Below are 13,308 nucleotides of genomic sequence, written 5' to 3'. Positions count from 1 at the left end.
TAAGGAAAACATAAAGAGGCATGTAATGTAAATACTTCTAATACTTAGATACTTACAATCTCCAAATCTTGACAAAGATCGGAAATCAATACTAGCATTCCTTCCCAGGAAGCCCAGAATCTCCTCAGAATTCTTCTCTACCCAGGACTCTAGTCAGGCCTGAATAATTTATTGCAACTGACACAATGAAATCTGTTTGCAGCCCAGGGTCTTTTTTCCTTTCCTGTTTAAGTCAGCACCTACTTCCAAAACTAGTCATTACAGAAACATGAAAATGAGTAAGATATTGTTTCTGTTCCTAGCTTAAAGCTTAATAGGAAAAAAAAGTCAAATTTCCAAAGAAAGTGTAAATCAAAATAAGAACGTATATGTTTGGAATTATTATTCCCATTTTACAAATAAAGGATTGAAAATAGAACTACCATATGATCCAGCAATTCTACTTCTGAGTATTTATCTGAAAAAAATAAAATAAAAACACTAACTCTAAGATATATGCACTCCGTGTTCATTGTAGCATTATTTACAATAACCAAGAGCTGAAAATGACCTAAGTATTTATCGACGAGTAAATAGATAAAGAAAATGGGGTATAAACATACAATGAAATATTATTCAGCCATAAGAAAAGATTAAATCTTGCCACTTGTGACAACATGAACGGAACTTGAGAGCATTATGCTAAGTGAAATAAGTGAGAGAGAGGAAAACAAATACTGTATGAGTTCACTTCTATGTTGGATCTGAAAAAAATTGAGGGGGGGAAAAAAAAGCTTGTTGATACAGAGAACAGATAGTGATTGCCAGAGATGGGGGAGAGAAGAGGGGCAGAATGGGTGAAGGGAGTTAAAAGATATAAACTTCCAATTACAAAATAAATAAGTCATGGGGATGTAATGCACAGCATGGTGACTATAGTTAATAATGTTTCAAATATTGCATATTGGAAAGTTGCTAAGAAACTAAATCTTAAAAATTCTCATCACAAGAAAAAAGTTTGGTAACTATGTATGGTGACACATATTAACTTGACTTATTGCGGAGATCATTTCTCAAATATTGAATCATTATGTTGTATACCTGAAACTAATATAATGTTATATGTCAATTATACCTCAATTAAAAAAAAAGAAAAAGAAATGGAAACTCTGAGAGGGTAAGTAACTTACCCAAAGGATACACAAAAATAAATGGCAGCACGTGGATGTGAAGCCAGGTGTATCTACTTCAGCCAGGTGTATATACTTCTGAGAGTCTGTCTGAAGTCACAGTGCTAAAATGCCCTTTCACACAGATGGAGAGAGGTTCAATTTCACATAGAAGGAGGAGTTATAACCCTGAAGAAATGGAGCCACTAAATAGTCTTCTTTATGCCTCAGAAGTCTTCAGATGATAAAAGAAGAGGAGGAATTTGATAAGGACCAAGCCACCAGTCTTACCCCAAATGGTCTCTTGCCTTCCACCAGTGAGTATTATACCTCTCCAGTATCAGGTATTCCTCTGCTCTCTTTAATGCTAAATCACAGGGCTCTCTGGGCAGAAAATCATACAGTGCCTTGACTCGGATCTTCTCTTCAGCAACCTCAGAGGATGGGAGGGGAGGCAGCGGCTTGCGTTTTGATGGTTGCACACGGCCCCTGTTGGACTGTAAAAACCAGTAAGGGAATAGTTGTACTATGGCTTTAGTAACCTGTACTAGTAAAAGAGAGGCATGCAGCACGTTTGCCTGCTGCCTCACTTCTCCCGTCCAGCTGCACCGGAGCAGAAGCCAGGGTGGGAGAAACGTAGGAAACGACCAACTGTAAAACTTTCGAATCCAGCAACACGCTCATCATTTTGTACATTTTTCAAGATCACCAGTTCTCTTGCCTACGTTACATTGCATTTTGTTTTTCATGTCACGACTCTTAAATCTTGATTTTCTTCCCAATAGTTCCACTTTGTCTTAAGGGTTTTTCTCTCTTGGAAAAAGAAAAGCAACCCTCTCTCTAACATGCTATAAGCTTGTGTTTAGGTTCGCCACACTTTCTGAGAACACCATTTCTCTCAACACTGAAGTGAAAGTTAATCCTGGCTTCAAAATGGCAACAGCCAGAATACATTTTTTCCTTTTCACTGTTCAGTTTCAAGTTCTTCCAAAATATAGCAGAGCAGGCTATGTTAATTGGTCCTTTTCACTTTTGCTTTCTTCTAGAACATTCATTCATTAAAAGTTTATCGAGCACTTATTATGTCCCAAGCACGATGCCAGGCTCTGGGCATGGCAGCAAACAGTACCTCATGGAGTGTAGACCCTAAAAATGGAAGCTTTCTCTACCCTCCCCACTAAAAATGTTACTTACTTGCTTCTTACTTGGCAGTTCACTGAACCATGGCCTGCGAGGCTGAGTGTATTTTTCCGAAAGTTCTTCATCTTTGCTCAGGTTTATTTGCGTTCTCACTTGTCTGATATTGAAAAATAGTCATGTTACAAATGACTATTTGTATTCAAGTTATCTAAAAATTCAGTAGATGATCACAAAACTAGTAGAAAAATCCAGGTCTCTTTCCAAAGGCTTTTTTATTTATGAGCGTAACTCCATTTCCTTTGGCAAGTTACTCTCAAAACCTAATTTACTTGGGAACTAGAGATGCTAAGAGTATATAGAGAGTTGTTATGAAATAAAATTAAGAAAACATATGTCACATGCCCTAACTGTGGATATTAAGGACATAAAGTTATAATCATAACGATGAAAAACTGTGTTGGGCACAGTGTGCATCATTTTGCATGCATTATCTCCTTTGACCGTGTCTACTGTTGTAAGTAGACATGTTGCGGTGATAAAGAGCATGAGTTTGAATCCCACCTCTACCATTTCATAGCATGGCTTTGGGTAAGCATTTTAACCTCTCTAAGCCTCAATTTCCTCATCCATAAAAGGGGGATTGTAAAAAAAAGCACACACACACATAGGTAGTTTTGAGAGTTATTTGAGCTAATAAACGCAAATCTCATAGCACATTCTGATATGTGGGACACTCTCATTAAATGTTAGCTGTTACTATTATCGTGGCACCTTGGATTTTATTCTTATACAATCATTTGCTGGGCACCAAAGTAAGACACACTGGTGGTTTTGAGGAGATAATCAAATAAGACAGAAAGGGTCAAAATTACAGAGTGGAATGCAGACATATAAATAGCATACATGAAATAAATAATAAATAGAGAACCAAGCCACATGGTTTGGGAGCACAATCCAAGGAGCAATTAAACCCAAGAGGATCAAGGAAGGATCATAGAAAACCTAACATTCGACCTATGGTTTTAAATGAATTGGAGAAAATGGGAGAAGGGGTTTCCAGGCAAAGGTACCAGCAGATACAAAGAGAAACGGAGACTCAATTGACAATAAAGAAACTAAATGAATTCATTTCCAAGAAGTTGCCCCTGGAAAATAAACTTACCGTTTCTGCATGGAACAGCAACAGCAGCAACAGAAAATTGACTGGATGGTGTTATCTGAAAAGCAGAGCATTCTCAGCTGTTAGAAAGCCATAGGTCCATGATATTGGATAGATGAAGCTGGTGATGCTGTGCCGAAAGAGGAAATCCCCAAGGGCAAGGGTAATAGGAATTATTACAAAGCGTATGCAAAGTCTTGACCATGACCTCCTTCTCTAGTGGAAGATGAAAACCTGTTGCTAAAGCAAAAGTATGTTACTGGCACCCTGATCAATGTGGTTTCCCTTCTCAGGCTCTTGTCCCCAGGTCTGGTTTATGCGTTGCCTCCGTCTGCAAATGATAAATGACCACTGTTTGCCTAGAAAACCTGTTAGCAGGTATTTCGAATTAAGGTCATTACATTTCTCTTGAAAATACATTTTAATATACATTGTATATATTTATATAAAATAACAAATATATTTTTACAATGTATTATATAATATAATGTAATATATTTTATACAAAGTATATTAATGTATTTATATTACTTTTATACTTTATATATAAAACATATATACGTTTTTTGGCTCTTAAGTTTTCTATGGACTAAATTCAAATATAATCTGAATATTTAAAGAACTAGCTACCGTAGTAAATCTGGATCATGCTTACACTTTTATTGTCAAGCTTAACCTTTATTTAAGTTTATAGATTATTTGCCTTTTTTTAAAACCTTGAATTTAAAATCTTGAATTTATAAAAAGGACATTTTATACTCATAGAATGTGCTTTTCACAGTCAGCTCTTTCTCATAGTCACACCTGAAAATGAAGTATTATGAACAAAGCACAGTGCATTAGACATGAGCATTAGCTTTGAGGTTAGACAGATCCAGTTTTGAATCCTAGCTGTGGGGCTGACTATATCTAGAATAAGTTCCTTTACTTCTCTCTTTGTTTTCCTATGTGTAAAAACAAGATAATCACAGACTCATAGATATAGAAAACAAACTACCAGTTGGGAACTGGGTGAAAGGTGAAGGGATTAAGAAGTACGAATTGGTACAAATCGGCACAAATTGGTAGTTACAAAATAGTCACAGGGATGTGAAGTACAGCATAGGGAATATAGTCAATAATATCGTAATAACTGTGTATAGTGCTAGGTGGGTACTAGACTAGTCAAGGAGATCACTTCATAAATTATATGTGTCTAACCACTATGCTATACACCTGAACTAACATAAAATAATATTGAATGTCAACTGTAATTGAAAAATAAAAATTAAAAAAAAAAAAAGATAACCATACCAACCCAGTTTGAGAAGCCCTATAGGGCAGAGGCTAATCTCTAACTGCACTTTCGTGTAGGTTACTTAACTGTTCTGCACTTAAGTTTCCTTATGTGTAAAATGGGAATAATAGGATACTTAGCATGTAAGGCTACTGTGAGGATTAATTAAAGTAATTCATGTAAAGTATTAGAACAAAATCCGGTATAAAGTAAGAGGGTAATCAAGAAGACCTATTATTATTACAGTGTTGTTGAGAAGATTAAATTAGATTTCATCTCTAAAGCCCTGGAACATAGGAGTGCAAACAGAAGACATCCAGTACAGTTCACCCCTCAACATGAAAGTCCTCTTTGTCCTCACTGTGAAGAACCAAATCAATTCCTTCCTGGTAATCAGATACTCACTCTAGCTTCACTGAGTCTCTCTCTTTTTCTTTCTTTCTTTCTTTCTTTCTTTCTTTCTTTCTTTCTTTCTTTCTTTCTTTCTTTCTTTCTTTCTTTTCTTTCTTCCTCTTCCTCTTCCTCTTCCTCTCTCTCTCTCGCTCTCTCTTTATTAAGTATAGTTGGTATACAATACAATACTGTATTAGTTATATTAGTTTCAGGCAGACAATATAGTGATTCGACATTTTTATACCTTATAATGTGATCACCCCAGTAATTCTATTAATCATCTGTCACCATGTAAACTTATCCCAATATTATCGACTATATTCCCCTTCGCCTTGTTCATCTATCCCCCCAACTTCCACCCCTCTGGCAACTATGTCTTTGGTCTCTGTTTCTGAGTTTTTGTTTTGTTTTGTTTTGTTTATTCAGTTGTTTTGTGACCCCTTTCTGTGCCTGCCAATTCAGTGACACAAGGAATCCCAAAATGACCAGAGAACAGTCTCAATACTCCCTAAGAAAAAGATTCTTTTCTTGGGTGCTGGAATCTCTAAACCAACCAAACCCAGGGGCGCAGGGAAGGAGAACAATATTCCAGTGTGTTATTGGATGAAGTGGTGTGAGGCACCACTCCAGTCTTCACTCTTTAGTTCCCAGACTCACGCATCCTGACTGCATATTTGCTGCTGGTTTAAGACATTTATTGCATCTTATTGGACACCGCTCCAGCTTTGCAAGATATTGTCTCCCAGATGCCATAGTAATTGAGGCTTTCACAGGCCATTGCTCTGTCCTATCAAGCCAGCCGCTTCTGAATATGGGACACATGGTAATAGTATTCAGAGAACCATTGAGTAAGCACCAATGAAACTGAGAAAAGTTAGGGTGACTCTATAGAATAGATCATCTTGTAACCTCTGGTTATATCTTTGCATTTTGTCCCCCATCACAAGAGTTTCAACCACATTCTTCTCCCCCAGGTCCCCTTGGCACCAATCTGCTAATCTTGTTCTTTCAGTGCTCCCAACCAGCAGGCTGACTTTTTTGCCACTGCCCATGAGTCAGTGTAGAGTGATACTTCAGACAATCCTGCCCTAACAAAGTGAACAAACTGATGAATTTAAAGTTCTTGGAGAATTTTATTTCAGCACTATCTTTCAAGCTACCTCTGAATGGAGCTGTAGCACAGTGGCTGTTTGTTTACTTCCCATGCGCTCAGGATGCAGATCTACCTGTAAATCAGACCTGATTGGGGACTCCCTAGAGGCCTCTGTTGTGAGCTGAAGAAGCAGAAAGAACAAGTACTGTGAGACTATAAGTCACCTGCTCATGAAGCTTCCTTGAGCCTTCTGGACCTACTGAGGCCCACTTCCATATATACCAATTCCATATTTTGACCAATGACTGCTCTGTGTGCCCAGTTTTATGGTTCAGTGAATCAGATAACTACTCAGCTCATGAAAAGAAATTTGAATCACATAAATATTTTGCAATTTGTGATTAGCATTCAGTCTTCACCAGTAGCAAGCCAGGAGCTTCTTTTCAAATGGGAAATAGGCAGAGTCAGGGCATTACTCCGAACTCCCAGGGGTTTGTGCTGTGATTCCCACACTGAGACTTTTCAGATGCTCCATACAGTCAGCATCGCGTCTTTCATCCCACTGATAATTCAGACAATTGATAATTGCGTTATTTCTCCCAGCAATAGGGTTATCCCTGGATCTTTAACTATGAGCAAATGAATCCCAGATTCAATTCTGACTATTTCCTAGAACTACTTCTGATACTAATGACTGTATCAGTCAGGGTTCCAATATTAAACATGATGTATTTAAATTAGAATAGTTGTTTAAAGTTTTATTTACAAAGGGACTAATTACAAAAGTGTGGATGGGGCAAGGAAACTGTAAGGGCTGTACAGGAACCTGGGTTCCGCGTAGTAGAACTGTCATCACCCCTAGGTGCACAGGGACCGGGAGAGGGAGAGTTGAGTGGGGCAGAAACAGCTCTGATAGGAGCACTGACCTGCTGTTGAGGGACAGGGCCAGCTTGAGGCAACCTCACCGCAGCTTCCCCCCAGGGCTCCCCTGGGTGTAGTCCAGCCAGAAGCCTGAAGCTGGGAAGCATGTTGAACTAACCCCTGCAGATTACTTTTCCAGGATAGAGTGCAGCGTTGGAGTCAGTGAGCCATCATGCAGGCTGGCTACCGCATTTAATCCCTATAGCTCATCCCTCCAGGGTAGAAAAGGGGGAATAAGAATAAAGATAGCCAGCATGGTAATTAATATATATTAGTTCCCTTTCCTTTCACAAAGTTGACCTTCTAAACCTAGATTCATGTATTGGTTACTAGCTTTCTTCTGATTTGGGCATTAATATTACTCAGTCTTTGGGCAACATATTGGTGGCCCAGTGTAAATGTCTCATTTTTATCACCCTAAAGATAGTTCTAGTGCAAGCCAGGAAAAGACTCATCTTTGTTCCCACTACCGTTTCACCAATCACCCCTGATTTCACAATTTTCTCCCTCTGCCTGTACCCAGAAACCACCCATTTTCCAAGGACCATCTCAAGGTTGATTTCTGGAGACTAAAATAAATTACTGCTTCTGTCAATTTTCATCTTGTGCTGTCTGCATGAGCAAATTGCCAAACATACTCCTTAGGAAGAAGATACATCAGCACTCGAGGGCTTTATCTACTTTGGCAGGAAAGGGTTTAATTTACATTCACACCAATTTATTCCGGTCTTGTTTTAGAATCCCTTAGAGATCTCTATCTATCCAGTCCAAGGGATGCGGAATCAAATGTAGGTTACACAAATGAGTGAAGCAGCTCAGAGTATTGCGTAGATCGTGGCAAAATTCTGCGCCAAAGCCCCAGGCAGAAGTTTTCAAATTCAAAATTTCTATAAAATTTTTTCTCCCTCGCCCACATCACCATTTTTTTTTCTCTCTGGATTGGATCATTGCCATCAGCATGCAAATATGCTGTTACTTCACCCATTCAAAACAAAACAAAGCACTCTTGACCTTATTTGCTCCATCAGCTTCCCTTCCCATTTATAGTAAACTCTAGAAATGAGTAGTCTTTACTTGCTCCCTCCAGTTCTTCCCCTCCCATTTTCTCTTAGACCATTCCAGTCAAGTTTGTCGTCCCTACCATTTCCCCAAAACTGCTCTTGTGAGGGTCACCAGTGACCTCCACACCGCTATATCCAATGGTCAATTCTAAATCTTCAGCTTACTTGACCTCTCAGCAGCATCTGACACTATAACCTCTTTGTTTTCCTTCTTCTCAGTCTCTCTTGCTTCTTTCTCCTCTTCCTCTCTAACATCTTACACTGTGTCTAAGGCTAGACTGCCTCAAAGCTTTTGATCTTTTTCTTTTATTTCTCTCTCATTTACTCCCTTGATCATTTCATTCCTTCCTGTGGATTAAAAACCATCTATCTGCTGATGACACATGAATATACATGTCTAATCCAGTTCTAAAAACTCTAGACTTGCATACCCAACAGCATTCTCAAATTTTCTCCTAGGATGTCTAGCAGACACCTCAAATTAATATGAGGGAATCTGAGCTCTTCCTTCTTCCCCAGACGCGCTCTACCCATCCTCCTCCTTTTTGTCAATAGCAAGTCCACGTTTCCAGCTGCTCAGGCCGACCTTGGTGTCGCCTTTGACTCCTGTCTCTCACACTCCAATCCAGTGTCAGGAAAGCATGCTGACTCTGCCTTAAAAATACATCCAAGTGTTTCAGTTTGGGATAATGAAAAAGTTCCGGAGATGGATAGTGGTGATGATGGTTGTAAAACATGTGAATGTACTTAATACCACTGGAAATGTTTATGTTTGCATTTTTGTTTTATTTATGTATTCATTTTGTTTCATTTTTATTTCACCACTATTCAAAACACACACACACACACACACACACACACTCTTACTGCTTCCCCTTCCTCCCCCCCTTCTATGAGTCCCATGGTTTAAGTCACCATCATCTGATCTGGATTATGCAAGCAGCCTCCTAACTTCTTCCTCCTCCTACCCTTAATCATCTATGGTTTATTTTCAATATAAAATAAACCATGTGGACAGAGCGATTAATCTAAAACCTACATAGGGTTGTGTTACTCCTTATCTAAAAACCTCACAATGGCTCCCCATTCACTGAGAATTAGAGCTAAATTTCTCACACTAGCCTGTAAAACCCTTCATTATCTAGACTCCTGTTGCCTTTCATTGTCTCTGCATTGTGCTTTTGCTCATTTTGCCCAGCCACACTGCCCTCGTTGCTGCTTCAGGAGCACACCAGGCTGCTCTCACCTTAGGCTCTTTGCTTTTGTCTTGCTCAGACCACTCTTCCCCCATGTACCAACCTTCACTCTCCTCACATCTGCTAAAATCTCACCTTCTTGAGTACCCAAGCTGATTACCATCACCATCTGCACTCCCTAACTGTGGGATTACTCTGCCCTACTTGTTCTTTTCTTTTTTTAAGTGTAATTTTATTTCTGCATTAATTCCTTTAATCCTCACAACAACCCTATGAAGTAGGTACCACTTTAGAGATGATGAATTTGAACCAGAAAGAAGATCTCCTGTGCTGAGAGTCAAAGGGCTTATAAGTAGAGAGCCAGGATTGAAACCCAGGTGCCCCCACTCCAGAGTCTCTGCTCTTCACCAATGAGCAACCAGTGTTTGCTCAGTGACTGAATGAACTGACCAAATTCCCTGCTTCTAAGCCTCACCTCTAAACTCTCTCCTTCAATCCATCTGTATACTCATTTCCCTAGAAGTCTGTCTCAGCCAACTGCTCTACAAGTTCAGCATCTAAAACAACTCTCAACTGCATCTGGCGTCAGGACTATATTCTCCTCTTATTTTCAAGGCCTTGCATAATATGACCAACCTGACCCCGGCTCTTAGTGCTCACCAATTCTTATCGTACCAGCTTCTCCCATTTGTTCTATTCTCATAGACACCTTGCCCACCTTCGGCGTAAAAACAGCTTCCTTTGCCATCCACTCCCAATTTACCTTCCTTTGGGCTCCCAGAGCACATGGGATCTGTCCCGCACACTGTCTCTTAATTAGGTACCACCTTAGATGATCATTAATATTTCTTTGTGTAGGCTTTCTCAATCACGCCACTACTGGGATTTTAAATTGGATAATTCCTTGTTGTGGGGACTGTTCTGTGTATTGTAGGATATGTAGCAGCATCCCAGGCCTCTATGTACTAGATGCCAGCAGCCACACCCTGCCGGCTCTCTGACACCTATCTCCTCCTCCAAATTGAGAAAACCAAAATGTTTCCCGGAATCGTCAAATGTCCCTAGAGACAAAATCACCCCCAGGTAAGAACCACTGAGCTAGACTGTAAGCCCTCCAATTTCAGGGACTGCATCTTATGCATTTTTGCCTTTTTCATAGCATCCAACATCAGTGCCTGGTACATAGCAAGAACTTAATAAATAGCTATTAAATAAGGTTTCGCCAGTATCTACACCATCAGATTACACTTGGGCTCTACTTCTCAGTAATTCATTTCACCACATGATATCTCACAGCTCGAAGCTGACCACAGAGAAAGCTACGCTGACCACGATCTTTTGTGGTCAACTGTTTCACTACGTGGAGCAGCAAAGTTGAAGAACACTGAGCCTCTGGAGCTTTAGCTGGTGCTTTCAGTAGGTCTTAAGTCTAACTTCTTGTTCCAGATATAGTAAAAAGAAAGAAAAAGCTTATCCGAAATCAAGCATCAAACCATTAGATGCTAAATGAAATGGCTGAAACATCTTTAGTGTTCGAATGATTTTGTTTTGTTTGTTTGTTTGTTTGTTTGTTTGTTATTATGGGATCAAGCAGGCCTTCGTGTCAGACCAACCTAAAGTCAAATCAGGGCTCCATTTTCTTGTAGCAACAATGTGATTCTGGGCAATTACTCAGGAGCTTCATCTGGAAAATGTAGGAAATAAATCCTATCTTCCATGAAAGGCGGTTCCCCACTCCTACCAACATAGCCCTTACCATATGCAGGCGCTTTACTAAGATCTTGCTGTGCTATACTAACTTACTCCCTACACGGTGAAATAGGTCCTGTTATCATCCCCATTTTACAGATAAAGAAACTGAGTAACAGAGAGGTACAGGAATTTGTCCTGAGGGGCAATAGAGTTTGCCACCCAAAATATCCCTGTTTGGGATATTATTTTAAGCTGGTTATCTTTTTTTTTTTTAATTTTATTTTATTAGTTTCAAGTACACAGTACATTGGTTAGACATTTATATAGTTTATAAAACGATCCCCCTAATTGTTCTTTCTCTCCTCTGGTTTTCCACCTAGCCAATACATTAATGCTAACTACATTCCCTCTGTCCTGCTCCCCATCCCGGTGACCATCCATCAATTACTAATTTGTATTTCATTCTCCCAGTACCCCAACCCCCCTCCCATCTGGCCATCGCCAGATTGTCCTCTGTATTTGTGATATTTTTAAGAAAATGAAAGGCTGAGAAAACCCCTTTGAATTTCCCTATTACTGCCTAAAAGAATTTAGGTAGAGGGCCTGCTCTAGGAAGGAGGTTATCATTGTCGGTAACTATAGTTTAACATAAACTAGTACAAGATACATGGGGAGGAACCTTGCAAGGCTTGTTTGATCAAAGTCCTTTCTGTGTGCCATTGTTAAAGGTGGCTGAGCAAGCATTTGTTTACCAAACATTTGCTTTTCCATCTCCAAGTGAACTGCCTTCCTCCACTTTGAAGTCTCAAACCACAACATGCCCTTCCCCCACCTTTCTCCTTAGCTCAAGAGAACATATAAGCCTTAACTACCTGATTTGTTCTAGGGCCCCGTTTTCTTATGGAACCCCTGTATGTACATAATTAAATTTGGTTATTTTCTCCTGTTAATCTGTCTCATGTCAATTCAATTATTACACCAGCCAGAAGAAATAAGAGGGAAAAGGGGAAATTTTCACTTCCCACACAGTCCAAAGCCACTGAACTAAAAGGCAACTGAGTCCCAATTCAAGCCCAAAAACTTTGGGTCAGAATTCATGAGCATAACCATGAAACCATCCTTGTGGGTAAGAAGATTAAATAAGATAGTTGAGCAAAGTGCCTAGAACATAGCAGTTACTTAATTTTCGAACTTTCCTTTCCCCATTTCCCTAGAATTCATTCAACAAGTATTTTGGGAGTACTCACAGGATATAGTTAAGGTAAACAGAGAGAAGCAGATGTGGTTCTCCCTCTAAAGACAAAACAGGGGAAGGCCGAGTAAGCCAAAGCCGATCCTGAGCCCCCAGCTCCTCTGTTCTGAGCCCATTCTCTGCTCCTGGTTTAAAGGCAAATGTTCCCTCCTTACAGGACTCTAATGGGCTCTCTCCCCCCACTATCAAAGAAGCTCTCAGGAGAGGCTCTGAAACTTATTCTTGGTAAGGTGTGAATGATGTGATAGTGAACATGTTGTACTATAGTGTTTCTTTTAAAGGCACCTTCATGTTTATAAGCATAACACCCTGTATTAGAGTGAACAGAAAAGATTTATTTTAAGGAATGGATCACATGATTGTAGGCGCTGCCATGTCCAAAATGTGATGAGATGGGCTGGTATGCCGGAGGTTCAGGAAAAAACTGCAGTTCAGTCCAAAATCAATTCCTTCTTGCTCAGGGGAGGTCAGTCTTTGTTCTATTAAGGCCTTCGACTGATTGGATGAGGCCCACCACACCAGAGGGTGATTTGATTTACTCAAATTCCACCTATGTAAATGTGAATCTCATCCCACAATAACCTTCATAGAAACATCTGAATAACATTTGATCAAATATCTGAACATCGTGGCCCAGTCAAGTTGAGCCATGAAATTAACTATCCTTATACCTTAAATTGAAATACATAAAACTTTCTAAAAGAATTGCTGGTATCAATCAGCAGGGAGAATTGATATCTGGGGACTAAGAAAAGCCCTTCGCCTGCCTGCTGAACTCACACACGTGGCTACACACCAGCAGAGTGGGTTGTAAACCCAATGCAGTCCCTCGCTTACCTTTGCTGTCTCCTGCAGCCTAGAATTTAGAAGGAAGCCTTTTTAAAAATACTTATTTTTCCTCATTCAATAGCAAAGACAATTGTCATCAAAGGAAAGTGCACACCTACACTGTCACTGCTTTAATTATAAGGTTTTGT

General features: G+C 39.6%; 1 protein-coding gene across 9 annotated transcripts in view; it reads right to left on the bottom strand.

Moving 5' to 3' along the window:
• Positions 1-13,308, bottom strand: part of TXK (TXK tyrosine kinase) — a 53,299-nt gene that overhangs the window by 34,221 nt on the left and 5,770 nt on the right. For 4 of the 9 annotated variants that reach the window (XM_016128159.2, XM_036227957.1, XM_036227958.1 and 1 more), the window contains 3 exons: positions 3,451-3,505; positions 2,343-2,445; positions 1,440-1,645 (listed from right to left, as the gene is read on the bottom strand). In XM_016128159.2, the coding sequence (XP_015983645.2) occupies positions 1,440-1,645; positions 2,343-2,445; positions 3,451-3,505 (364 nt within the window). Of the gene's footprint in view, positions 1-1,439; positions 1,646-2,342; positions 2,446-3,450; positions 3,906-13,308 lie in introns of those variants that run through there. The other 5 variants (XM_036227960.1, XM_036227961.1, XM_036227956.1 and 2 more) reach the window with 4 other exon arrangements.

The sequence above is a fragment of the Rousettus aegyptiacus genome, unplaced genomic scaffold, assembly GCF_014176215.1.
Source record: "Rousettus aegyptiacus isolate mRouAeg1 unplaced genomic scaffold, mRouAeg1.p scaffold_m13_p_10, whole genome shotgun sequence".
NCBI classification, from domain to species: Eukaryota; Metazoa; Chordata; class Mammalia; order Chiroptera; family Pteropodidae; genus Rousettus; species Rousettus aegyptiacus.
The sequence above is the reverse complement of the archived record's forward strand: the minus strand, read 5'-3'. Positions and strand labels throughout refer to the sequence as shown.